The sequence below is a fragment of the Pithys albifrons genome, chromosome 10 (assembly GCF_047495875.1).
Source record: "Pithys albifrons albifrons isolate INPA30051 chromosome 10, PitAlb_v1, whole genome shotgun sequence".
In the NCBI taxonomy this organism is placed as follows: domain Eukaryota; kingdom Metazoa; phylum Chordata; class Aves; order Passeriformes; family Thamnophilidae; genus Pithys; species Pithys albifrons.
The window spans coordinates 21,833,201-21,860,669 of NC_092467.1; the positions used below are offsets into that span (position 1 = coordinate 21,833,201).

The 27,469-nt window shown below is 39.8% G+C and overlaps 1 protein-coding gene across 2 annotated transcripts in view; it reads right to left on the bottom strand.

The window, feature by feature from the left end:
- The window catches only part of ST6GALNAC5 (ST6 N-acetylgalactosaminide alpha-2,6-sialyltransferase 5), a 67,046-nt gene that overhangs the window by 13,228 nt on the left and 26,349 nt on the right, over positions 1-27,469 (bottom strand). For both annotated transcript variants that reach the window (XM_071565418.1, XM_071565417.1), the window contains exon 3: positions 1,199-1,608. In XM_071565418.1, the coding sequence (XP_071421519.1) occupies positions 1,199-1,608 (410 nt within the window). The remainder of the gene's footprint in view (positions 1-1,198; positions 1,609-27,469) is intronic.

Here is a 27,469-nt window from a genome sequence, read left to right on the forward strand (position 1 = left end):
TATCCTTCCTTTTTGTTTTGACATAGACTCATATGCACCAATTTGAGGATGAAGAGGAAAGGACCTTTACTGATAAGAAACTGACCCAGCTACTCTGTGTTCCAGCATGCATGCAAGTCAGTCCCAAACTCAGATCCATTGCTTGATCCACTGTAACTGAGCGGAGCTCTGCAAGCAAATCATGTGGGGTGTAACAAAGGCAGCAAATGCCAAGCAAATGTTGCCTTCAGCGAACAGGATACAACAGTTTCGTCTAACATTGTTCTGTCTTTCTTGTGTAGCCTAGAAAATGAAGTCTGTGCTCTTGAGGCTTCCCTGTCTACAAGAGGATTGAACACAGTTTCAAGCTTTGGTGTGTAGGAATTGTATTTGTAAGCTACAAAACCTCACCATGAGTTACTGCACAATAAACCTCTTAATTTGTATCTAAGTGGGGACCCTGTTCCATTTTTACAGCAGGATATTTAATAAGTAAAAAAATAGAAGTTCATTAAAAATAAATGTCTTTCTTGCTGGGAAGTGTTTTGTTTGAATGCCTGTTTTCAAACATTGTATTATGAAAATATTCTAGTCCTGCACTGGGTCACTTATGAAAAAGTTTGATTTGAAGATCAGCCTACAAGTCTCATAAACAGCCTCATAAAGATGTAACTATCATAATAACTTTCCATTTTCCAGTTGCAAATATAAGACAAACTCTTCTGAAGCACCTAATGTATGACTAATGTTTATTTGTTTTACAAGAAGTTTTACAGCTGCAATGTTCCAAGAATGCTTAAATTCAATAAACAGCTATTATAATTCACTGAATGGTGGCATTTCCTCTATAAGAAAACATAACCTATCCATTTTAATTTTTCAGAATCAGTGAAAAAACTTTAAGGTATATTACCCCAAAGTGAGATTTAAACAGCTTCTGCCTCCTTGGCTGTATAAACAGTATATCCAAATTCTGGTATTCCCAGTTGATGAGGCAATACTCCATATAAATCATTTTGATGCATATTTTTTACTTATGTTACCAGTGATCCCATTTGACATGTCATACTATATTACAACATACCATATTACAACTCATAAGGCAGAGGATAAAATGGGTGTGACTGTCCCTCTGTGCAGATCTGAAATGGGTATATATAACCTGTATTATCTTACTACTGTATAACATCCCCCAGATGTATCCACGTTAAGTTCTCACCTGTCTTTCCCAGTCTCACGTTTAAAAAGGTCATCAAATTGAAGCATCTTGTGGCGAGAAATCATATATGCTTTTAATTGAGGCAATATCTGATTCATCAGCTGCAGGTTATTGTACACCAAGCCTTTACCATCCCTCCGCATGTAGCTGCTGGGGCCCCAGAAGATGAACACAGCACCATGGCTCATATTTAAGAGTTCATTGCGATTTCGCAAAATCCTCTGAATGCTGGAGTGTGCAATGACTCGAAGGCTCGTTTTGTTTCCAACATCTTTTCCATAACCTCGAGTAGGTGCATCATTCATTCGTATTACACACTCCGTCTCGTCAATTCTGTCACCTTGTTTACTCCCCAGAAGGTGTCCAGAGCTGGTTACCAATGCACAACTCTTGCAGTGCATTTTTAACGGCTGCAAAGACACACATACTTTAAAATTAGCTGTAGAAATCTTCCTTTTCACTACATAACTATACTTCACACATACATGGCATATTTTAGAGCAAAAATTCCAAAGGAATTTACATAAATATCTCCCAGCAGTCTTCCCAAATAGCTGGGGACACTTTACCTGTATGTTTTGTAGATGGGGAAAATGTTGTGTAGGTGTATAGCCCTTAATGTTCCTCTGGGGAGTTAAGCCTGTTGTGTAAATCCTCCTTTCCACTGTCTACACAGAAATGACACCAACTTCTGTACTGTTCCCAGCTGCTTAGGATTGTACTTCTTCCACTTGCCACAAATAAACTGTAATTAGAGTATTTTTAATTCTTTCTTTTCCATTTTTTTCTGGAAATAATAAATCCTAAGTCCTCATACGTTCATGTGTGAATAGCTTTTCAACCCTGGGGTCAGGACATTTTGCTAAGGAAAGAGAGTGATACCTCGGCCCAGTCCTTCAGTGCTACTTGCTAGCTGGTGCCATAAGCACTGCAGTGCTCCTGTACCTCCTTTATGGTTCAACAGTCAGAACTGGTCATTAATGTCTGTGTATATTTTGCATGACAGTGAGTTGAGTTAGTGCACTGAACTTTTTCTAGCTTGTCAGGTCATGTTCGAAAGTTACACAGTAAAATGGAACAGGAGGTGCCTGTACAGTGTGTGCTGACCTAATGGAAGCAGGAGAGTAAAACAAGCTTTCATGAAAATGAAAATGCATGATAAATCATATTACTGAAGTATGCCAGCAATATAGGTATCATTCAGAGGAGTATGTCACTACCTACTCCTCAGCATGAGGCCTGAAAAGGAGCAAAGGGTTAACAGTATCCCCAAAGTGCTCCTTTCTAACAAGCATACAATAAACTGTGAGGTAAACCTGTTTGAAAGTGTGCCTTGGTGGCCCTTCCATGAAATAGTATCTTGCACTTGGTGTGTATCTTACAGTTTCTTTAAAAAACAACAAAACACAAACAACACACAAAACCACCACCCCCCGAAAACCCCACTACAAAAAAACCTCCAGTCATAAGACACTGAACTGCAGTTGCTCCATCATTTTGATCTACTGATCTTCTTCCTTAAGGGTGTCCACCAGATTTTTATTTTCATAGTTAACCATAAAGGATGGCATTCCAATACCTTCCTGATGAGTAACAGGCTTGTTTAATTCCAGAGGCTCCAAATCTGACACACAACTTGCTGACAGCAGTTGTCTCCTGCTCTGTAGCACTGGCCTGATCCTCTCATATGCTGAGTAGGTGACAGCATCCATTGGCTCTGAAGAGTGTGAGCAACCAAACCCAAAACCTATCTTGCACAGTGAGGGCCTCAGCACCTGGAGGCCAAACCCTGTGGCTCTCCATGGGATCTCACTCTTCACACCATTACTAATGCAGCCAGCAAGCCTTCAGATGTAAACCTGGTACGTTTATTAGCAATAAGGAGCAGTTATGGTGACATAGAATTATGCTTATTATCAACCAACATATCAAATGACTAAATCAGTCTACAGTGAAGCACAGCTTAGAACTCTGAAGCTAAAAAGGACACATAACCTAGGTTGACATAACCTCAATCTCCTGTTTGAAAATGCTTTGGCCCAAGGTGTTTGATGGGAGTGTTTTACTGTAGTAACTGAAGTTTAGTTTTCAAAGTAATAATACATGGTTACAATTCAGTTTGAGATTTTTTTCTGTGAGAACAGCTAATCAATGATAATGCTTTTTAATTAAAGAGCAAATAACTAAACTATACAATCTGTGCAATGATACAACCAACCAACCTTTATTTCCATCTCCCCCAATCAAGTCCCTTTTCTTTCACATCTATGGACTACAATCGAGAGCTAATGATATGGGTAGAGATGTTCATGCCTTTGTGAGCCGAGGTTCCTAATGCAGTATTTACATGCATTTTCCTTTAAGCTTTCATCTGCCACTTTGATAAATTACCTAGCAAAAAGGCTCTAAGGTGAACTAGCTGCTCCACCACCATGCTTGGGAAAGCAAGATGAAGTGCTAATGATGTTAAAGGAAATGTAGTCAGCACTAGTGTTAGCTCACATAGGCTTGAATATCCACATAGCGAGGCATTTTCACCTAAACAATCTCTGCCGGTTTCTGGCCTATTGAGCTACAACTTCCTTGTTTCTTTTGTCTGCCACAGAAGCCATCAATTGTTAGGAAACAAGGGCAACCATCAGCAGAGCTGTGGAAACTTGAGCAGGGGGCTGAGGCTACAGAATGAACATGAACAGCCCCCAGAACATCTGTCCCAGATCTTGTTTGAAAAATGTTCCTTCTAGTGAAAAGCCCTTAGACTGAGATATTCAAGTATTGCCTAGCTATTTCTTAAATGATGTATGGGGGCTGAGCCCCTGTAGCTGCTCCAGGCAAGTCATTTTCATTCGCCTCACTCAGATTCTTTCAGTTGAAGTCTACAAAACTCACACCTAAAAATTGTCAGAGAAATTCACAGCCAACAGCCACAACATTCTCACACCAGCTGTTTATAATGCTTTGACAATGCTGAAAGCAAGGGGCGGGGGGTGGGGGTGGGGAAGCTATTGGCTGTAATACCATCTCATTGGGAGGCAGCGGTGGCACCAGAAATGTCATGTACTTAAGCAATAATAATGGAGGCACAAGGCAGTTCTTTGGGATTGATGACCAGCTGGGAAAAAAGTTGATGGCCTGAGAATAACCAGGGGCCATTAAGCCAGAAGAACATTAACTCCACAGAAAGCACTCTGTTACAGTAATTATTACAGTGATATTTTGGAAAAAATGCAAACTAAAAAAAAAGCAAACCCATGACATATGAGTTGTATTGCAGGAGCCTTGCTTCAAAATACCCAGAAAAGGGAAAAAGGGATAGGGTGAGAGGTAGGTATTATAGTGCCTGTACTCATTACCTTGAAATATAACATGCCATGCATGTAAAGGCTGCCGCCATTTAATCGTACCCATGGTCAATTCACAACCACAATTCAGGTGTACCTGAAGTACACCTAGAGCACCTTGTGTGATGTGGCAGAGCATGTGGCTACTTCTGCAACACAAGTCAGGGCACTTAAGAGAGGGAACGAGCCAAGTATTGGCCAAAACAATTGCCCAAATCACCTCTCAGTTCCAGTCACTTCAAGACAGACAGAGGGAGAACAGAGGTTACACTCAGCCAGCTCACAGGGCTGGAGCCCCAGAAGATGGCCAGTCAGCTGGTGCTTTTCCAAGGCAGATGGGCTATCCCAAGGGAACCAACGGAGCAGTCGAACACTGTTACGGGTAAACCCTATAACAGCACTTTAGTGGCCACAAGAAGCCACTGCAACCTTGCACTGCTGCAGGGAACACAGGCCAAACTGACTCCTTGCAACTTCCATGGATTATTAGTCCAGGAAGGGCTGCTGCTGTATCATATATGCCTGATTTGGTTAATACCAACAAACAAACAAACAAAACCCCAATGCCCCAGTTATTTCTCTATTTTTCAATTTGAGGCAATTTGCTCTGTTATTGACTTTCAAAATCTATGTTGCCCAATAATAGAAAAATGTTATTTTCAGACACTTTAGTGCTCAAGTGCTTAAAAATAATCAATGGGAGAATGTTATTCCTGAATCAAAATATGTAACTCTCAGATATAATTATTTTCTTTGTGATGAAATCAAGTTATAGTTATTTTTTTATCAAAGAAGTCCTTCAATTTAGAGGATTTAGAAAACAAAACAATTCTCACCAATAAAAACAGGGATACTGGAAAAACTAACATTTGCCTATATGACTTAATGACCTGCTTTCAAGACCCCTGGGTTAAGATCACCCCATCATCAGTAGTATAAAAGTTTTCCTTTTATAAATAAAAAATAGAATATTTTATCTTGACAATGGTGACCTGGCTAACAACAACAAAACCAAACCAAACAAACAAGCAAAAAAAACCCAAACAAACCAAAACCACAAAAAAAGACCTGATGTGAAGAACAGCTTTCAGCAGAAAAAGACCACCTGTCAGTTCATGAACACCAGCATTCCTCATAGATACATCTGGAAATATTACAGATGACTTTGAAGTGTATTGGGACAGAGCAAGAGAGACCAAGAAAGGTTAAAGAATACCAAAATTCATCTTGGATGGATGACCTTTAACTAAACATTTGAGACTGAAAGTGCAAAATGTTTCTCTTGCACTGCAACACCTCTACAGCATATTGTTACCCAGCACCAGCATGCCTGTCTTCTGTCTGAGCTGGAATGAAACGCTATAGGGTGGCTTCTCTCTGTATTAACTACCTGAATCAACAACCTCCACTGCAAGAGCTCACAAACTGACTGTGAATGTAAAAGCAGTGGTACAAATAAGAAGAGTGATTCATAGGAAAGCAAATCGGTTTCCATTTTCAACAGAATTAATTCAGTATAAGGCTGTATTAATGGCTGAGAAAGGACACATAAACACTGTAATAGACAGTCTTACTGGTTCAGGAGAAAGAGACCTCATTTGACAGCAGAGTAGCTTTCTCTTTTTGCTATAAAGCAGGTAATTTCACTGGTAGGAGTTTCATGTGCCCCCTACCTGCTGCCCATTGTGCCTGGCCTAAGCACAACAACTTGTGACACTTGCTGTATGTTACCTCAATATTTGCATTTTATGTTCCTTGCCTTGTGCACTGAACTTAACATTTTATATGAGATGTTAATGAACCCTGAGTTCATCTCATGTTCAATGCAATTTATTACTTATGGCTTGTTCTTGATTGCTGGGTCATCAGCCACCAGCAACAACACTAAATAATTAAGTCTTTGCCAGTAATGTAGTATTTTGTCCTGGCAGCTTCAATTCTTTTACTTTCTTGTAGCTTTGAGCACCTCTGAGGTTTCTCACAAGCTGCTGGCTTGGGACTGCTGGTCCCCTGGGCTGGCTGCTCCTTCCCAGTGCTCCTCTCCCAGAAACCTTGAGGACAATCCCCCTATCACAACAGACACTCCAACCTGTGCAGGAGCTCCAGCCATGCCCAACCCATTGCTGACACATCACAAATAGCTGCTGCTCCAGCTCTTGTGTGTCCCTGTCATTCAGCACTGCTCCAGGAACAAAGCTTCTCATGCCATTATGTCCATCTCTCATGAACAAGTAACATATGTTATTTCTATTGGTATACCTCCTTCCTTAATATTTTTCTTAAAAGAAGGAAAATTTTAAGGCTAAATCTGCTTTTCTTTGAGCAATTCCCAATAATCACCTTAAAGAATAAAAGAAACCCTGAAGCTTCACATTTGCCAACTCACTTCTGTTGTGTAAGTCAGTGCAGCAAGCTGTGGGGCTCAAGCTGTCTCATTAGTGAAGTACAGCTGTGCTCTTCAGAAGTGATTCCCACAATGCAAGGACTCTGGGAGACATGATCCTGTGAAAATAATGCAAGCTCCTTGATTACTTTTCCTTTGTAATATATTGGTGGTGGAATAGTGCATACATAATAATATGAAAAGAATCAAAAATAAAAAGTATCCCACATACAAGCACAGAGTTCGCTATTTTTCAGCTCCCATCTATGAAAAGATCTTATCAAACCAGTCTTCTCTGAACAGTAAAAATCATCCAGATGCATATTGGAATATTGTAGGTAACACTTATGTGTATAAAAAGCTGGAGCAAAAAGAACAGGCTGAAACATCTAAGGCATGAACACAGTTTTGAACTTCAGCTTGCTGGGGTAAATGCCTTTTTAAAGTCTCTGGGAGTATTGATTCTGTGGTGCCATATTCTGATCTAAGAGATTTTTTTGCTTTGACCATAACATTTTAACATGTATGTTCATATATGAGGTGTAGCTGAATTTCTACACTGCATGCCAGCTCAGATTTCCCCCTCAAGTTTAATAAATTTTGACTTTTTAACCCTTATACTAGATAAGAGCACCTAATGCAGGTACAGAGAGTTGGCAAAGAGGGATTAAAAAATCCTCTGAGCAAATACATTTATAATTATTTTTGAATTAGACTTTTGGAACGTTAGAGAATTTACCATGAAAACAAACTGCATTATCCACTGAACTAAAAGGACCAATTCCCTTGAAAACTATATCCCAGTGACTGCTATCGCACAAGCAAACAGAAAGGGTTAGGAGATACCACTTGCCCAACACTGTTAATCCTTATGCAAATCCAAATAACAAGCATTTGCAGCAAAACTGCAATTCAAAAAGGGTCTGGCAAGTCTGTTCATAAAGATAAATGTATGCCTGTTTAAAAAGATAAAAGATAAAACAAATGAATTTCTTATTGCATCTCTTTGTTTCTTGGGCTGTGGAGCTTGAATATGCAAATGTTGCAGAAACATTAGCATCTTCATTTCCCACTGAGTCTTCTGAGCTAATTACATAACTGGACTCTGCCTTCAGATATTTGATAAGACAGTGAAATAGCCAAACTTCAGCAAACGCATTCATCACACCATGGATCACAGCATCTTAAGGAAATGTGCCAGGGAATGTTCCAGGGAATGGATTTTTTTTTTGCCATACCACTATATTGATGGGCATCTGCAAAACCTGTAGTAAAAATGTAATAGTCTTATTTTCAAAAGGTCCTTAGATGTATCTAGTTAGATTTCAGAACATGAGGCTATATTATAAAGAGAAAAATAGAAAAACAAATACACTCCATAAAGCTTTCACTGGGATAATTTTCTTAGAAACAGTACTGCTAAGCACATTAGTCAATGAAGAGTCTTCTGCTTGTGTGAAGTGTTTTCCGGCACATTAACTCTTTTTCAGGGGACTGCCTGCTAGCCAGAACTTCCATTAGATTAATTAAAATATGGCTTCTCTCACTGAAAAGAAAAGGCATGAGTTTGGTTACAGGACACTGACCACCTATGGAAACCGAGCCCTTTCTAGTTACACGAGATAAATGCAGCAGTAGCAGCACAGGAGACTGAACAACAAAGTAACTTGTGGTGTAAGGGGTGCACTTTTCTTCCTATTTTGGAAGCGTAATCACCTGATGCTGATGTTTTCCCCTAAGCCACCTGAAGTGAATAGAAGGTGCAACCTTGCAAACTGTCAGCACATATAACGCTAAGATTTAGAGAGTAGTTTCCATCCTGCATCCTACAAATGTGTCCCATGAGGAAGATTAGTATCAATCACAGGCTTATTGGAGAGGGAGATAGGATACAATAACCTGAAGCTATCAACTAGAGTAATGGTCTAAGAAGAAAAAGCAATCAGAGAAAGAAAAGAATCTCCTCAATGAAAGACAGAACTGGAAAATCAGGTAAGAATGCATCACGCTGATGAACATGAGCTGAATCATATGAACTCTAAAGAAATGGTTATTGCCTAATGTTTATCTTAAAAAGAGTGCAAATAGACATCCATATTATATCAAACTGCTTTACTTTTGTCCTGTAGCTAAAGCACTTGCACTAAAATGCAATAAAGCCACAGACATGGTGTCTTAACTATGTAAATTGTTATCACTGAAATGTCAGATAAACAGGAATTATTTCAATGGTCTACAGAAAAGGTATTGGGCAGTTCGAATTTTTGCTTCAGAAAGTTTTCACATCAACTTCTCTCCTTTGCTTTGGTATGTTTTGGCAATTCTTCCCAGTTTAAATACTTCATGGAGATATGCCCTTAGATGCTCTCTCTGCACCTGTCATGGCTATACAGGATTTTTTTTTGAGCTTCAAGCTTCACAGGGTTGTTTTTTTAATCCAACCCAGCTTTAAAGCCAAGCATCACTGATCCCTACAGCCTGTGCCTAAGTTTTCAAATTCAAGCACTTTTTTCTTTCTATGACACTATTTGGCTCATCCAAATGCATCTAAACTCTCACTATTATCACTACAAGGCATTAATAGGATGGGCATTACAAGGACAAAGCAAGCCTTTCCAGCAGCATCCAATTTTAACATAACACAGCACACAGAGCCCCTAGAACAGGCTAGATGAAATGCAAGACCAAATCTCTAATTAAAATTCCATAGAGAATTTTTCTAAAATACATTTTTGTCTTTTATTTCTCTACCTTGTTGAAGTACAATGAAATAAAAAAAATAATGCTCTTTATTCCTCTGAAATTTTGTTTAAATGTCTTTGCTTCACAATCTGTCAAAAATGTTCAGCTTCACAGTGCTTTGATTTTCACATGGCTAGCTCCATGTAACCTTCATCAGCTTATTTTATTTAACCCAGACTGTTTTACATGGTCTTCCTTCTGTCCCTCTGAGTTAGTAGTACCCCAGAAAGTGGAGAACAAAAGCAGATTTAAAGCCCTTTTTTTCTCTTCTTTTTTTCAAACCCCAGAAGATAATCTGAGTTTAAAATGTTTTCTGAGGATGTATCAGATTCAGTAATACACAAAGTTGTACCACCTCCACAGCAGGATCCCAAGGTAGCCTCCACAATCACTGGCATATTGACACCAAGGACAGATCCTGCAAACAGGTACTGGCAGCAAATGTGGTCAAAACATCCATGCAATTTAATAGCTGTAGTTTACAGAAACTCACTGCCAATTTCTCCTGTGCACATATGCAGAAAAGGGAGAGTGTTTCATGCTAAAATATTTGTCTGTTCAGTTTCAGACAAAGAACAGATAAAAACATTTTGAAGATATACTTTAAAATTTGTATCTGTATCTGCAACTATGTATTGCTATAATTTTAACTGATTTTGGACTACAACTACATTTGAAAAATAAACCTTTTAATTCAGAGGTCAGGTCTTTCAGTGCTTAGGCTTTTATTAAAGGGTCTCAAGCATTCCAAATATGTCTCTTCAATTGTTCACTACTATCACAGCCTGATCAGGAGACAAAAATAAACACATTTATCTATCAGGATGAGTATATTGCATCTATTTGTCAGTGTACAGGTTAATATGAAATTAAACACATTGTAGAGGGAAACATTTAGCACTGAAATGAACCTACCACTGAGGGTTAATTAGACAATCAAGTATAAGAGCTGGCACTCTTTTCTGCCAACGTGGCATTGCTTCTCCAAAGAGGTGCTCTTCAATTTACAGTAGAATGTCAAAATTATCTTCTGTGTGGGTGAAAAGGATGAGGTTAACTGGAATCTCTGGATGAACCACGGAAAAAAGCTGTCTGGGAGAAAAACAAAGGTCTGTCTTGGAGGGAGGTACCCTGAGCTGCAGGGCAAATAGGAAGAGGGAGTCCTTAAAAAACTGAGCCAGGAAAGAGCTGATAGCAAGTCAGCTAATTACAAGGGGGAATAAATGTTGACCTCACTGTAAGAAAAGTCTATTTCCATATCTATGTATTTCACAAACATTTAGCACTGCCAGCTCTTGTGGCTGTGGCACACAAATGCTTTTATTTATGCTGTCCCATCAACTGATTTGAGTGAAGCATGATTCCCAGGCACTTGTCTAACAATCTCCAGCAATATTCCTAACTTAGAGCTGTAGCTTATCTGTACCTGGGGAAATGATATAACTTAAATGGGGAAATGATAAAACTTAAATTCACAGCTACCCAATGCATTTCGTCAAGGAATCGGAAGTATAGAAGTGCATGCCACAGAGAAAATGCAAGAGGTAGGTTTAAGAGATACTAAAGAAAGGAAAAAAGGAATCACCTTTTAGTGAGCAGCAGCAGAAACAAAACCTTCCTGCAAAGAGGTGAAATGCAGAGTCCCAGAGTCACAAGGGATTTCTGAGTGCTTTATATACTTTATCTGCTTTTTATTTTACATTATTAGTCCTAAATTGTACTCCTTGGATGTCATACATGTGTCGTTTAAAGTGCATTTTACCTGGCAGTGACATTAAACAATTCCTGCTCACTTCTTCCTGGTTTTGGGGGTGGATTGTATTTCACTGGATCACTCTGGAGCCATTTCACAATCAGAACAGGAGGCAAAGAGAAGTCAAAATAAGGCAGGAACAAAAAGAAAAGAAAACAGGTGGATGACATGGCATTGCTGTCTTTAGTGACACTGAATGTACATAAAACTCAGCCCAAATGACTGTGCTAAGATGGGTGATGGTGGTGGTGGTGCTGGAAGAATGAAAAGGAGAACGTGGCAGCATCACCAAGAAGTGCTATGCTGCAGATATTTTTTCAAAGTATCTCTCAATCTTTCATTGTTTCAGATCACCATTACTGAATGCATTGACATCTAACTGATAACCTGTCAGCAGGAAATTTTAAATTCTATAATCAGTGTTTGCTTTACAGGGCTCTGTACCATGACTGGCTGCAGCCCAGGATTCTTCTTTCATGTGAATGAACTTCTGTCAAACATTTTCTTCAGAGTAATAGGCATATTCTTAAGTAGTTCTTTGCACTGGACGTGTAAGTTCATCTTTCCAGCTGCACTGCCCTAAACAACGCCCACCCATCTAAAGAGCATGTTTCTACAAACCCAGACCTCCTCAGAGCCACAATTTCAACCACCCAGAGAGAGGACAGGATATTATCTTCTTTTGGGAGAGAAACACTGGAGCCTTGACAGTTTTTTGTATGGGAATCTTTTAGCAAAGAATAAGACAAAGACCAGTTAATCATCAGGTGTAGCTGCTTCACTCCACTGAATGAAGATGAGACCAGATGTTTCATCCCATCTTTAGTGCATGGCCCTTGGATTGCCCTGAGGGGCTGCTTCACCCTGCAGCAGAATGTGCCAGGAAACTGCCCTGCTGGCAGGGTGTGGTGGCACCAGCCTTTTTGCTGCACACAGATACCAGGCGGTTCTTGGAAGCTGCCCAATGCTTCACGCTCTTGGCACACCCTCCGAGCCTGGAGTTGTGCCCACCTGACTGCACACACCCTGCACAGGTGGAACATCTGACACAGCAGAGTCCTCAGCAGGGCCCTGTGCAGTGTCCCCAGTCCTGCACTGTCACCTCCAATCCCCCACTGTATCCACACAAGGACACCTGCAGCCCCACTGGCTGTCCCGCTGATCTCGCAGGACTGGCACACTGTGACAAACGTATCTGTGCAGGGCAGGACAGAAGGGGCCCAAACAGTGCAGAGGGGCAACACAGTGACAATCTGCCAGGAGACGGCTTAAGAGCATAGTCCTAACTCAGTCACAGGCACAGTGAGACCACGAGTGTCCAAACTGCTCACAAGGGAGAGCTACTGAGGACAGTGGGCAACTTGACATCCTAAAAATCAGTGTGAACAAAGTGGGAATTTCACCTTGGGCATGGCAGTGTCTGCACTGTGTCAGTCCTGCCTACTTCCCAGATTCGCACCTCCAAGGAGAAAACAACACATCCTCCCAGGAGAACCCACAGTTCCTGTCAACACAGTACAGCCAGGAGGAGCCTCCAATCCTGGAAACCCACATTTGTAGAAACACGGGCAAATTCCACTGATGTGTCAGCACTTAATTACAGCTGGAGTGTGATTCAAATCTTTCCCTTTCTGTCATGTGTTCTGCTTCCCAAAACACACACACAAAAGTAACCATGCAGGATTTATACCCCTCAAAAATAATGAACACAGTACAGCCCTACTATTCAAATTAAACAGAAATTAATTACATTCTATAGAAAGGGATGGGTTCTGGAGGCTTAGCTGGTTTCCTTTTTACTTACTGTGTAACACTCTGAACACAGCAAAAATCTTTTTAACATGCTAAATGTGCTGGGGGTTATGTTTGCTTTAACTGACTGCAAAGGATGCTACATTTGAATTTAATTAAAAAAAGTTATTAAAATAGTTTATTTTGGTTTAATGTATATTTGTTTAGCATGTGGATGGTTTCACATCAGAAATAAGGGGTTTTTTTCAATTAGTATTGAGCAATAGACACCTGGGAAAGCAAATAAAAAGAACAGATCAATGCATTTTCAGAAGAAACCTTGTTAATGCAAAAACATTTGGCCATGTCACAACTAGATTATTTTTGAACATCCACTGTTTCCAAAGGAATCAATCTCTATCCTGAAAGCTAAACAGTATGTTACCTTTTTGACAGGAACAAAATAACACATTGCCAGAAACTGGAATGCATGCAGAAACCTCACACAGAGGATGAGCTACCCTCTAGCCAAGAGTGATCTAAGAAACAACTCCTACGGGTAGATGCCATCGTCCCTTCCAGCTGGGGAAGGGCATCTCTGGCTGTGTGAATGTAGGGTGAGTCTGACAAACCAAGCAGAGCATTTGGGAGAAAGAAATACTAATTTTCAGTTCCTGAGCAGCCTTACACAGGAATCAGGCAAAGATTTTGGCAGATGCAGAAAAAGAAATGTAGGTATCCAGTTTACTTGAAATTCAAATGAGGAGAGAGCAAGCAAGCTCATGTATGAGCTTTCAAGGTTAGTCAGGAACTAAGAAAAGATTTTTTTAAACTGAAACTAAACATTTAGGTTTAGAAGTGGAGATTTAATTGGGTTAAAACCAAAAGTTCTTCATGGGATCTAACCTGTGGGAAAACACTGAAATGGACCTCGGAGGAGGACAGTGCTGGCAAGCAGCAGACCTGACAAGATGCATATGTAAGACTTTGTTGTTGGAGTTTGAAAGTTATGCATTTTACTTGTACGGGGTTTTAGTTCAGAAAGTTTTCTGTATCTCTTCCTGCATTGCTGTCACCCCCTCCCCTGTCTTCCTGTGTCTGTCCCCCGAGGCATTCTTTGCCAATGGCTCACCATACCGCTCAGGTGCTGGCATTGCCTCTCCCCGGGCAGCACAGCCCCACTAGGGGGTTCCTCCTCTCTCCCCCACCCCCACGGCAGCAGCAGCTGGAACTTGCCCAGGCCATGCCCCTGCCAGTCCGGGATGAGCCAAGGCTTGCCCCTGCAGTCTGAGCCGGGGCAGTTCCGTGCTGGGATTCCCCTGCCTCGTGTCACCGGTGCAGTCTGCAGCCATGCGGCTGCTGCTCCTGCCGGCTTCCGCCCCTGTCCTAACCCTAATGGTTATCACACCCGTCTATCCCCAGTTCCTGGGTTTCTGTTGGGTTTGGTCCCTCTGTTTTTCCTATTGGCGAGTCAGCACCTAAGCAACTCCCTTCTGCCCACGCCCTTAGCCAATCCAGTCCCAGTTCCAGCACCTTCCCCTCGGGACCCTGTAACAGCCTTGTGATTGCACAAAAAACTGGTTTTCGCCACTTGTCTCCCGGAGTGAACAGACATCTCTGTCTCTCCACTCCCCAGCTACAGAGGACTGGCAGGAACAGTGCCCTCCCCCAAATGTTGCATACTAACCCTGTGTTCCTGTACTAAATACAAGTCCTAGGAAACCATTTCTTCATAGCCACATATCTATCTGATCCATCACTCTTTGAAAGGCTACAATAAATCTGTCACAGAACTCTGCTAATTGCTAGTAAATCACCAAAGTTGGAAGTGTCACAAGCATATCCAAAAAGAGTGAAAGTGAAGAGCTGAACATTCAAAGAGCTCTGGGGTGAAATTCTATCACTTTACAGATGAACCTGTAATCTATGTGAAAATAAATGATGTATAATGATTACTAAATTTGAAATCAAATCTTCACATGGGGACAATTCAATAAGGTTAGGTGATTATAGGACTACGCAGCAGCATCAATTATGGAGCCAGAAATAGTCCCATGTCCCTCGGAGGCTACAAGAACTCTGCATTGCTTTATTCACCAACATCTGAAGGCACTCACTTTCATTGAGTAGTCTGGGGGTTCTCATTTGAAAAAAAATAAATTAAAAAGTGAAAGGCACAAGCCCAAAAAATGACTGGCAATGATTCCAACTTAACATCCGAGCCACCATTTGCTCTGCCAGTTGATGGGAAATGAAGCATGATCAATCCTAGTCCACTGAACATTGTTCCCATTGACTGACCTGCCAAATCTTTGAATAATTAGTTAAGATATCAATATCTGGCCATTTTGCACAATGTTCACCAGACAAAGACCAAAAGTTTTTATAAAATGGGCAATTACCTGTAACTCCACATTTTCTTTCACATGTATGACTAAGCTTCAATATTGCCAAAATATGGAATTAAAATGTCACAGTACATAAGAAGTAAAATCCAGGAGCATGAAATTTAGCAGTCAGTGCAACCCCTGAAGTCATACAACATACATTTTTAATCTTACAGATGAATAATAAGCCATATCAAAAAGGATTATCTCTGTGCTCCTCATTTACAATAGTGCACTGTAAGTAGCAACCTGTTTTCCATACTCACTACCAGGGGAAACAGTGCTAGCTCAGGTACTGGGTGGTGACTGACAGCAACGCTGACATTTTAATAGCAGCTACTGTTTAAGAGTACTATCACCATCCTGTGACTCTTAAATAAAGATTTAATCTACTTTTGATGCAGCAGAGCTCCGCAGACCTGGCAATCTGCTGTTAGGGCACATGGAAAGGTGGGGGTTTCTTCACTCCCATCACCCAGTCCCACACCGGGTGTGTAACAAGCTGTTCCAAAGCCATAAATTAGACTCAGTGAGGCACTGCCTGACATTATACTTTACATTACAGTCCCAAGCCTGAACTGCTAGCAAACAGGGACACTACACTCACTGTTCTATCTCAGACACAAATGGTGTTAACTGCAAAGACAAATCAGTTATTCAGTGCAAAAATGTAAATTGGGCCCTTTATAAGTATTTTGGCATTTCTATGTTTAGTTCACACACATGGACATAGTTCCCAAGTATCCACATGTCACAGCCACTTCTCAAACCATTCTGCTGTGACTTTGGCTGTGCTCACCACTGTCTCCCTTAAGTCTCATATCAATTCCCCACTTATCTTTCAATGAAGAACAAATTCAGAAAGGAAAATGTAGAAACTGCAAATGCAAATGGATCGTCTAAAATGCAGGAAAGGGCTAGAGGCTTACAAGGCAGAAACAGAAAAACCATGTGAAAGAGAAATATCCTACTCCACATCATGGATGACTAATTTCTTTCCATATTATGCTGTAATAAATTCTAACCTTTGCTATACAAGAATAGGAAAGTTCTTTCCCAGAGCTAATAAAGACACGAGCTGCTTAGTGCTCACTTTATTGTGCATAAATGGAAGACATTTCTGGTTTGCTATGTAGCAGCACCTCAAATAATAAAAAAACCCCAGATTCATCTTTCCTTCTGGGCTGACAGTAGGTTAAAAACATAATGCTGTAACCTGGTATACACAAAAGGCTTCCTTTGCACCAACCCTATCCTAGGTCTTCATTTTTCAATTTGCAGAAAATATCAGACCAGTGCCATCCTAGTGCTGGCTGACTGTTTTTCCGATCCCTGCACTAGACAGGTGTGAGCAGTAGCTGGGCTAATGCTGCAGTTCATTTCTATGGCTGCTGCCGTAGTCAGTCATTTGCATAACACTTTGAAGTGAAGGTCTGAGGCAGGAAATCTGCATCACACAGGCAGCACGTGTTTCAGAGACAAACTCTACATTCAAGTTCAATGCACAACTTTTCATGTCAAGCCAGCTTTCTTGCACAACTCTTACCAACGGGACCGACAAATTAGGGAAGTGACGCAAGTGGAACTGATCATCACTCTGAATTGCTTCAACAGTATCTACCTAAAAAGTATAGGCTATGGGAACACTATGCAGTGGCCAACTCTCACTATGGAAATGTGAATTACATACATATTTATTATTTGCTGATTAATATAGTCTGAAGCAACCCAGTTCTGTGGATTTCACACATTGAAACAGCTCTCTTGTATGACCTGAATGCTGCCTTTTAATTCTGTATGAAGACCAGTTTATCCAACATTACCTTGTAATATTTGAATGTGTTGCCTCCTGAATAAGATTGGAATGACCAAGTCCACAGACAGACAAACCATGATTGTTAACAGTAAATCTTCATCAGAAATAACCACGTACTTCCTGTGTTACTCACAGCAATCTGGGACTTAGTCAGCCTCTCTTCTTTTCAAGGAAAAAACAACCCCAAAAATACCCCAAGAACAAAACACAATCCACCACAAAAACATTCACAAAAAACAAAATCAGAAAATCCCAAACATACCTGTGGGTTTTTTACAGGGCTTACCTCTGGTGGAGTAATAATGAAGCACTGTATCACAGCAGCAAAATGCCCCCTTTCTCCCTCCTAGCAAGACTAGTAGCAGGAGGGGTACAAAATATATAATATTCTACTCTTTCCAGATTAGCCCAAAGCACAAGCAAGTAACAGCATTCTCTTTTTTTTCTTCTCACACTCAGCAAATGCTACATCAAGTCTGAGAAAGACAGTTGCAACTTGAGTAAATTGGCTCCAGGAATCAATCAACTTACCCAAGAAGAGGTAGGATATCTAGATTATCTAGACTTTCACATTTGGGGAAATGGTTAGTAGTAGGCATCAGTGATAATGATAACACGATGGACTGACAAGACTTTATTTTCCTCTAAGATTGGAAAATTCTGATTCCATTTGGTAATAAGTGTAAATTACTTACAGTGTAAAGATTTGGTAGATACCGTACCATGCAGTCTACTGCACTTGGGTGTATGCAATCCTTATGTACCATAATTGTGCACTATATATGCATGGATAAAATTAACAGAAAGGCAAGCAGAGTACTTCTACCTTGAATAATTTTTCACATATTAACCATTCATACCATGCCTTTTCTTATCTGATTGTTTTACTAAGTATGGGTAGGGCTTTTTATTCAGCTAAAGCCTAGTAAATGAAGGAAAACATGCAGTTGTTTAGCAGGTCAGGAATAAGCGAACAAAGAAGCCTCAGGACCACCTAAGATGCCAACACCCTTCTAAATAACATTTACTAAATGGATTTTCCCATAATTACACAGAAACTAACTCCATTTAAAGAACTTTCAACCCCTAAAGGGTTTCAAGCAATTCACAGTAAATTTTCATGTCTAGAGATATCAATAAATTCAGTCTCTTAAGCAGCAAGAATAATCCACCAAGGGAATCATACTGAATTTACCAAGTGTATGCAAGTAAGTTTGACTAACAAAATACATCAATTTAAATAACAGAAGTCAAATGCTATTTGTATTATCAGTATTACATACAATTTTGCCCATTTTCTTTCTTTTGTACCAGATGAAGTGCAGTAGTGTGAGTCCTTCAGAGCCAAGAATCCTGCTGAGCTTCACCTTTTACCCTACTCCCTTCACGAAATTCGTTCCAGCTGCCGAGTGTGACAGGTATGCAGCAATATACACTTGGTGATGAGCACTTGTGACAGCATTTAGGTTGACCCAGTTTTCAAGGGAGTTCATATATCTTAGTGGAAAAAAAATCCCTATCAATGAATGGGACAGGAATGCTATTATTTATTATATTACTATCTCTACTGACCCCTCTCAAAGAGAGACACTTTTACTCTGTATTCAGGCTTTCCCATTCCTAGGCAATTTTATTCTAGAGACATGTTATTGTTATAGCAAAACAAGCATATTATTCAAAAAAAATTTAGTCTTTGCAGAGATCAGCTTCCATGGTAAAAAGGGGCTTTTTACTAGGCAAGTTGCATCACCCCTTCATAATCATGCCAAATTCTACCAGTTCTACATTACAAATGCTTCTACATTACAGTCTCTTCTAAAACAACTGTGCCTGGCTTTGATCACATCTTTTCTCTTCACATCTACATAGCTTCTCAGGTCCAGGGTCTGATGTCCTCCCATCACCATTAACAGCAGCACACAAAAAGTTATTCCCATTTTTCATATCCTAAAGAAGGTGACAACCTCCACTGCCATTTTGATAAGGCATTCCCCTCAAAAGCTCTAGAATTTTCTATTTCTTTAGCCTTTCTTTGTGGCAAACAAACAGCTACAGCTGGCCCTCCCACAAAACCAGACTGGCCAGTAAAAAAGTTTCCCTCATTCACTGTCTGCTTAGTGATCATGTTGGAACAGCCTTTCTTAACAACTATTAAAGAGGATTTTCATCTTAATATTTGAAGTTCTGCTTAAGTGCTTTTTACAAGTAAGAATAATGGTAGTTTATTGCTTTTGAGTCAAGTATTCTCTGGTCAAAATTAGAAAAGCAAATATAAAATTCCTCCTCCCTCTCTTCCACATCAGATTTTGCTTTTATCCCATATATCTCTTAGAGTCTAGCTTGATGTTTGGATCCAGGTGCTTTCTCTTTCTCATGCCATAGAGAGTAATTGGGATTCTGCACTCTCTGCCAGTTGGCCACTCAGTTGATGAGGAATAAAACAGAAAATTAATTCAAAGTTCAGTACTACTTTCCATTACTTACTTTGGAAATAAGCAAGATAAAATATAAGGTGAGTAAACAAGAAGAGATGGTGAACAGAGATTGTACAACATGCTTGCCTGATGGCTTAAGAAGTTAGTCAATGCCTCGAGGACTTAAATGAGCTCTATGTGAAATGGTCATTGGGTTACATGCAGGAAGGGCAGCGGTTGAATCCAGCTTTGCCAAGCATTTCACTCCTACTCCCACTTGCTCCTTCTGTGCCCAGAGGCACAGCTCCAACAGGAAGTACAAAGTATTCTGACCCCCACATTAATTTACAGTTTAAAGATTAGGGTTGTATCCTTAGAGAAAGAATTGTAAATCACTTCTAACAAAGGAAGAATGCAGGTTTTGCTTTCTGCACTGTAGATGTGCATTCTAACCACCAGGCTACTCTCCATGGCAAAAGCAGAGGACATCCTTGTTTAACTGAGGATTAGATTGTTTTTGCAAGAGTGACCTTGACCTCTGATTTTTGAGAAAAGGGCGGAGAAACTTATTTCAGGACCAGCATTCAGGACAGCGTGAAGGGAGGTGTTTCCTTGGAGCTATGAATAAGTGGAAAGGTATTTAAGACAACTCCTCACTCAGTGTTTTTTATTATGCCTTGGTTTCTATTGAAGCTTTTTGTTTTTTTCCCATATAATTGTATTCTGTCATAAACCTATGTTAATGTGCATATATATTTACTGAATACTGCATAAACCAAGGAGATTTGGCATTTTATGTCCATGCACAGTTATACCTCCAAGGCTTAAACAGTATCAATTGAAATACTTAGAATCTTCAAGTATATTATTGTGTTTTACACATGTGATTTGTAGACATTTCTGAATGTAACACAATAATTCTTTTCATTTAAGAGGATTTGGTTTGTACTTCCTGCAATACAAGTCCAGTATGAAGCATGCCTGTAGTCACGTAACATGTTTTCGTGTTCCTTTTATGCATCTTTATCTCCATCAATAATTTTGTAGTATCAAGTAAATCCCAACATATATCACCTGTAAAAATACGAAATACTGAATTCCCTTCACATTTACAGGGAAGCATAAATACTGCACCTTTTTTTCCCCAAAGATAGATTTCAATATGTTCTTGACAGACAAGTGCCCACCTTACTGATTTAAACAACATCTGAGAAGCATCAAAACTACAGCAATAGTTTAGTTGCTAACATGAATCACAAACTCCTTCTCAGCACATGTGAACTGGGATCTTACTGCCCTAAACACTGATACATAAATACAGTTATTTGACATAATGTAATTTCAGAGCAAAATAACATCAGTGCATTGACTTAATACCAGGTTCTATATGACAGTCTCATATTCTTGGCTTATTACTGAAAAAGTGCAGCCTAAACAGCTCTGTGCAAGTAAAAAATATCTAACCTATAGAAAACAAGATTAATAACCTTATTGAACATATGTACTCTAAGATTTTAATTCTGCTTCAATTTCTGTTTAGTAGAAGTTCATTAAACTCCTACATCATGAGTCTGACCTAGAAAAGTAAATAAGTACTCTGTTATTCCCATTAGAGCCTTGAGTTACTAATAAGGAATTATAAATCTCCAGTCACTTTGTCAAGCAGCCAAATACATCCCAAGTGATACACAACTGCAAAGTTCATAAAAATGAGACTGACTGAAATGCAAGACTAAAAATGTGATTTGGTTTTAGACCCTGCATTAATACCACATACTTTCCACTTTTGTGAACTACAAATATGGACAAGTAGGAATGTGGTAAATACAACTAAATTCACTCACCTAAGTCAAGTCTTTTGCAGGCCCTTGTTTGTCTTCTCCTTGAAAACACCAAGTTAGTGCAGTGAGATAGCACTATTCATCATAGATGTTTAAGCTTTTTATGAAGACAGATATGTAGTTTAGATGGGGAGAGACTAAGGAGCAAATAATCATAAATCATTCCCATGTGCCTCAGCGAAAGTCACCACACAAGCCAGCGACAGATCTGGTAATGGGACCACAGTTCCCTGGATCAACTTCCAGCTCTAAAACCCACAGAGTATCATGGGCATTGCTCCAGCAACATAAGCGAATACATTACTATAAATGTATGAGGTATTGCATTGAAGATGTTTTCTGAAGCAAAGCCACAGCCCTTCTTTGCATAAGGGTGAAATCTGGGCTCTGCTAGAAAACCTGGCTCACTGATAAAACTCCTTTTGCTTCAACAGGTCTGGCAATTTCCATTCCTTTCTAAACTCTTTTTTTTTTGAAAATCTGCTTTAGATTTGTTGATTCATTTGTTGGATGACCTCAGTTATAGTATCCAGGCGATGTTAAATATAGTAGCTTGAATTGTCATTACCCTCAGCAATTAAGCCTATAATTAGATCCCCTTCAATATCTTCTTGACTTGCAAATGCATCCCTCTGACCTTCCCTGATGCTGTCTTACATTTGACCCTGGAATTTCTGGAGTTGCTTTCCCATACAGTAACTCTGACGTCCTCTATGAACTAATCTGGCCAAAAAGCTGAACTCTAGTTTTAATAGTATAGTGAGAATTGTTTCTAATCACGTTTCTTCTCTCTAACTACGAAACTCCTAAGGTTCATTTACAAATCATTCTCCTGCAGTTTATCCCACTGCTTTTGCAGCTAACCATCAGACCACAGCTTTGTAGAACGTATGCTCCTGAAACATCAAAGTATGTAACTGTACACATTATTGTACAACCAATACATGTATTGGTTTTGGTAGGAATTTGGCTATATTAATAACACGGGTAAGCTCAGCCCTTCACCTTGTAAGGCTCCTTGCCATGAGGAAATCCTCCCAGGGAGGCCAGAAAAGCCCCGAAGTCCTGTCAGCTCCCAGAGATGAAGATGGTATGGCTTGTTCACAACAGTCATGTTCTGGCCATGACTAAACCTTCCCAAAACAAATTCTGCATATTTGGCTGCTGCCTTCTGAGGGCAGAATGGTCTGTGCTGTGTATATTCTGCATATACGTTGTAAAGCAGTTTGGGACTGCATGGTATGAAAATAAGTTATAACAGGGCTTCACAATTTGAATTATACATGATATATTTGTCATGCTGTTTTATAATTCTCTATCCACCTCTAAAGCTGAGATGGCACCATTAATTAGATAGCTGGAACACTGCACCTGTATAAAAATGTGAATGAAATAGCTAAATGAAGATTGCCTCCAAGAAACTGTTGCTTAGTCTCATTAGCAATATAAAAGTGCAGTAATTGAAATGCATACAAAAACATGTATATTCAACTGGCCAAGAACCCTGACAGTTACTAAAGGCAATCTTAATCCACACAAAGAGGGGGTTAATTAAAGATATGCAAATAATTCATTTTCTTGTGTTTCAAGCTAGGCAGTACCTAGTCTCCCCTTTAAATAGGTGATGAGAAGACAATGGATCCTCTGGAAGATCACAATGAGATGTGAAATATATTGTACAAAAGGTGTTAAAAAAATCATGTGATGAAAGACAATGTACTAAGAAAATGGAAATTAAAATCTTGTGCACTTGATCCAATTTGCATGTATTTTAGCATCCCACAGGGCAAATAAACATGTTTTGTAACTACTGACACCTTCAAATCAAATTCAGAGACCAAGTCACTGAGGGGGTTTTCCAGCCTCACAGTCTTTGCAGCTCTGACAGAAAACAACAGACATGACTTTGGGCTGTGGGAGAGACAATGTTTTACTGTTTATACACTTAAAACCAGCTAAAATTCCACCAATTATTCTGTAAAGAGAAGAGTAATGTCAGCAACTGGACAGTTTGTGTCTCCACTTCAGGCAATTTAATATCTCCAATCTTTTATTTTCCTTTTTCTCTACTCCATAAAATGCCAATAAATCCTCCTTTTCTTTAATCTAAGCTTAATTGGGTTTTTGGGTGTTATCTGGGGAAATTACTTTTTTGCATTCCTGAGGGAAACAGAACAGTGTCCTCAGGAGAGCTGAACACAACAGTCAGCCTGCTGGTCAAGGTCAGGGGAAAAACTCATCTTCTTTCAAGGAACTGCCTCAGAGAGGTAGGTCAGTCATGTCACTGTGAACAGAGAAAGGGCTAAATGACTTGAGGATACAATGCACCATCAGGGACTTAGATACATGTAATAGACTACTGGTACTGAGAGGTAGGATTATACATAAATATGCTGGAATAAGATGGATATCTTAGAAAAATACTTCAAAAGCAACATGCTCACTGAAATACAGTGCACATGCACAAGTCATATAATTTTAATTATAAAAGCATAATTAAAGTGGTACAATTGTCTTAATGTGGATGGAGACTTAGAGGTACAAAGGTGTTTGTTCCATGATAAGCTAGCCTTAGAAAATGAGAATAAAAGGCATTTCTGGAATAAGGCATCTTGACACTACACATCTATGCCCATGGCAGAAGACAACTATTTCCATTATGGATGCGAACGTAATGGTATAAAAAGTGCATGTAATCCAGTCCCAACAAAAGAGGGCACATTTTAATAGAAATAGGAAAAATAGGGTGCTTGATAAAAAAAATAAGCATTAAAAAACCCAGTTCCCTTTTGTGTGTACATCAAAGGCACACCATTATCAACACAAAAGGAGTTTGTGTGTCACTGATGCCCTCCTCGGGGTCTGCACACACAGACTTTCCATTAATAGTTCTCCACATTGTGTAATATATAAAACAGAAATAGAACCAGCACTGTGAGGTGCTTTCAATGGAGTTATCACTTTGCAAGACTAGGCCTAGCATTTTTATTATTTTTGTTTCTTTGTATCACTGTGCTGCTTGGAATATTTATTCAAAGCACTTGTGTTCCAAATATTTCCATTTTCAGAATACAGTTTAATGTATAGACAGAGCAGCAGACTGTCTGCTTCCTGACAGAGCTGATAAGAACCAAAATGTTTACAACATAAAGCTGTCTGAGAGAAGCAAAGCAACAGACCCTCTGCAGGACAGCTGCTCAGACAGGAGTATCTACGGGTAAATCTGCAATGACTCACACTGACAGAACCATCCTACCTGCTATCCAGACATCTTCCTGTGAAATACCAAACCAACTAACGAGTACAACCCAAAGCTATTTTTATTGTGAAAATACTACATCTTCCCATGCTGGGTGTAGATGTAGATATAGTCCACATATATTCCAGACGCCAACCTACCGGAAACACTTGCTGTGACACCAACAACTGCAATACAAGTAGTTTTTCTCCTCTTAGGTGAAACAGTGCTACCCAGCAGTCTGTGATGTGCTGGGATGAACACACATACTGTCTCACTCTGTTTGGATCTCTCCAACAACTCTGTAGAGCATGGAAACTTATGTAAGAGTTCATGTTGCTCCTAGCATTGACCACTGTCATCTGCAGCTGCATTCTTAGGCAATGCCTCCTGCAAGCCTAACTCACACCCATAATTACTAAACCACTGTCCAATATCAAGGTGCCCTCTTGGCACAACTGTACCAGTAATTCACAAAAGATCTCAATATCCATAATTCTACTGCGGCTACTTTGAGAGAGGGCTTGGGAGGAAATAAACAGCCCTGAAACAAACTGCTTTATGAATTATTCTGATGCAAATTCATGCTCTAAAGCATTCCTCTTGTGCTAGAAGGAAGGAATATAAACAACTGAGAATATATTTTAATATGTGGATTTACAGAGGCCATTATAAAAAACTGATTAACTGCAACAAACCTGCATAAAAATAGTAATTTAAAAAGTTGGGTGAGAATCACAGTAGTGATGGACAGCTAACCAATACACTCACCTAACACTGAGTCACAGAAAAAAGGATGTCAATTTCTATTATTCCTATTTAACAATGTGGATTTTAAAACATTTTGGCGTAGATCTTTAAAACAGATAGGCACTTAAATCTGTTTGAAATTAATGCAAATTTTTCATCAAACTACTTTTGAAGAACTGGCCCTCTGGACTTCTCAGGGTATTATCATCACAGTTAATATATTCATACAGGAAAGAAATTGGCTTAGTCACACAGTCTATCAGCTGAGATTTGCAGCAGCACCCTCCTCACTGAAGAAAATAATCTCATATTAAAATTTTGAACATTGTCAAACTATTTCAAACACTAATATTGTTCTGTGCAACTTGATCCCTTCCCAGAGCAATGGCTAAGATGCTGATATCACAGTAAAATCAGGATTCTAAATCCATGAAATACTGAATTATACCAGACTACCGAGTGCTGATCCTACCATGGTATCGTGGCACCTGTGTGCCACTGAGGCGCTGAGGCTCCCTGGGACACAGAAGCAGTGGGGGCTCCTCATGGTGCTGGCAGAGAAGAGCCTCACCATTCCAGCCAGGGAGCAGGATAACTGGGGGAGCAGCCCCAGCCCTGGGCATCAGACATCTCCCTGGGGACAGGGATGTGCTCAGGCCAGGCCAGGCTGTCAACCTGTGGGTTGAGCCCAGCTCAGCAGGGCTGGGACAGAACCAGGACAGACCTGGAGGCTGGCACTCCTACAGAGTAGGGACTGACAGCCTCAGGCTGGGCTGAAATGGAGCTGCTGGTCCCACGGGAGTGGTGAGCCAAGCTGTTCACACCCTTCTCCAAAGCAAATGCAGAACTGTCTTGTGACTCCTGAAAAAATTATCTACAGGTTTTATGGAGAACATGGATGAAGAAGACAGTCTGTGGGGAAAGGGTCCTGTCACAAAGGAAAGGCTGAGCAGGAAGGTCCCATCAACTGTTTGCGCTGCAGTATGCAGTCCACAGCAACATCAGCTTCAGATCTAATGATCTGAAACTAGGCATCAGACAAAGGACAGATAGGTCAAATAGTATTTGTAAGATTTACAGGTACCGTGAAAAACCACATGGATGGCATTGCCCATTACTCCTTGGTACAATAACTCTGTCATGGCATGGCTAGACCAAGCAATATCAATCGACATAATTCACAATTTTACCAGTCTAAGGCACAGCAGGTTAAGACACCAGGCTATGATCTTACTCCCACATGAGTTTTACAAAATGCAAATTATAAACTTAGTGTAATTATTTTATACTAAGATATGAGATTTTTCCAGTTAAGAGCTCTAAATGTGAGATAAGTTCAACACAAGAAGTATTTCACTAATATCCATTTATGACAGCTTGTGCCCATCCAAATAACACAGAGTTAACTGCAAACAACACTTTTTTAACTTCTAAACACAACTTGAGACCAGTCTTTCAAAAAAGTCACGATGAAATTCACTTTGGAGAATCTCTTTTTTCAACTCTTCCTAATGCAGCTTTAAATTAACATGTTCAATATAGCAAGCAACACTCCAGCTCTAAAAGCCAGAACCAGTCTTGACCCTCATTTTATCTTAGCTGGAAATAATTACTTGAGAGTAATGTAGAGTGCCAAAGGTATTCTTGAATTTCACTGAATTATTATTGGACATGTTTTGGCTCAAATCACTCAGTGTAACACCACACAGGTGTACATCAGGTTATTTTGTAGCAATTCTTGCTTGCTTGCAGATGAAAATCACAATCCTTGACTGCAATTTCAAGTAAATCCACAGACTTCAGGATCAATCCCATAATTTGATCTATGTGAGTAATCACATCAGTTGGTTTGTAAAAATCCTTCTCCAACAGAAA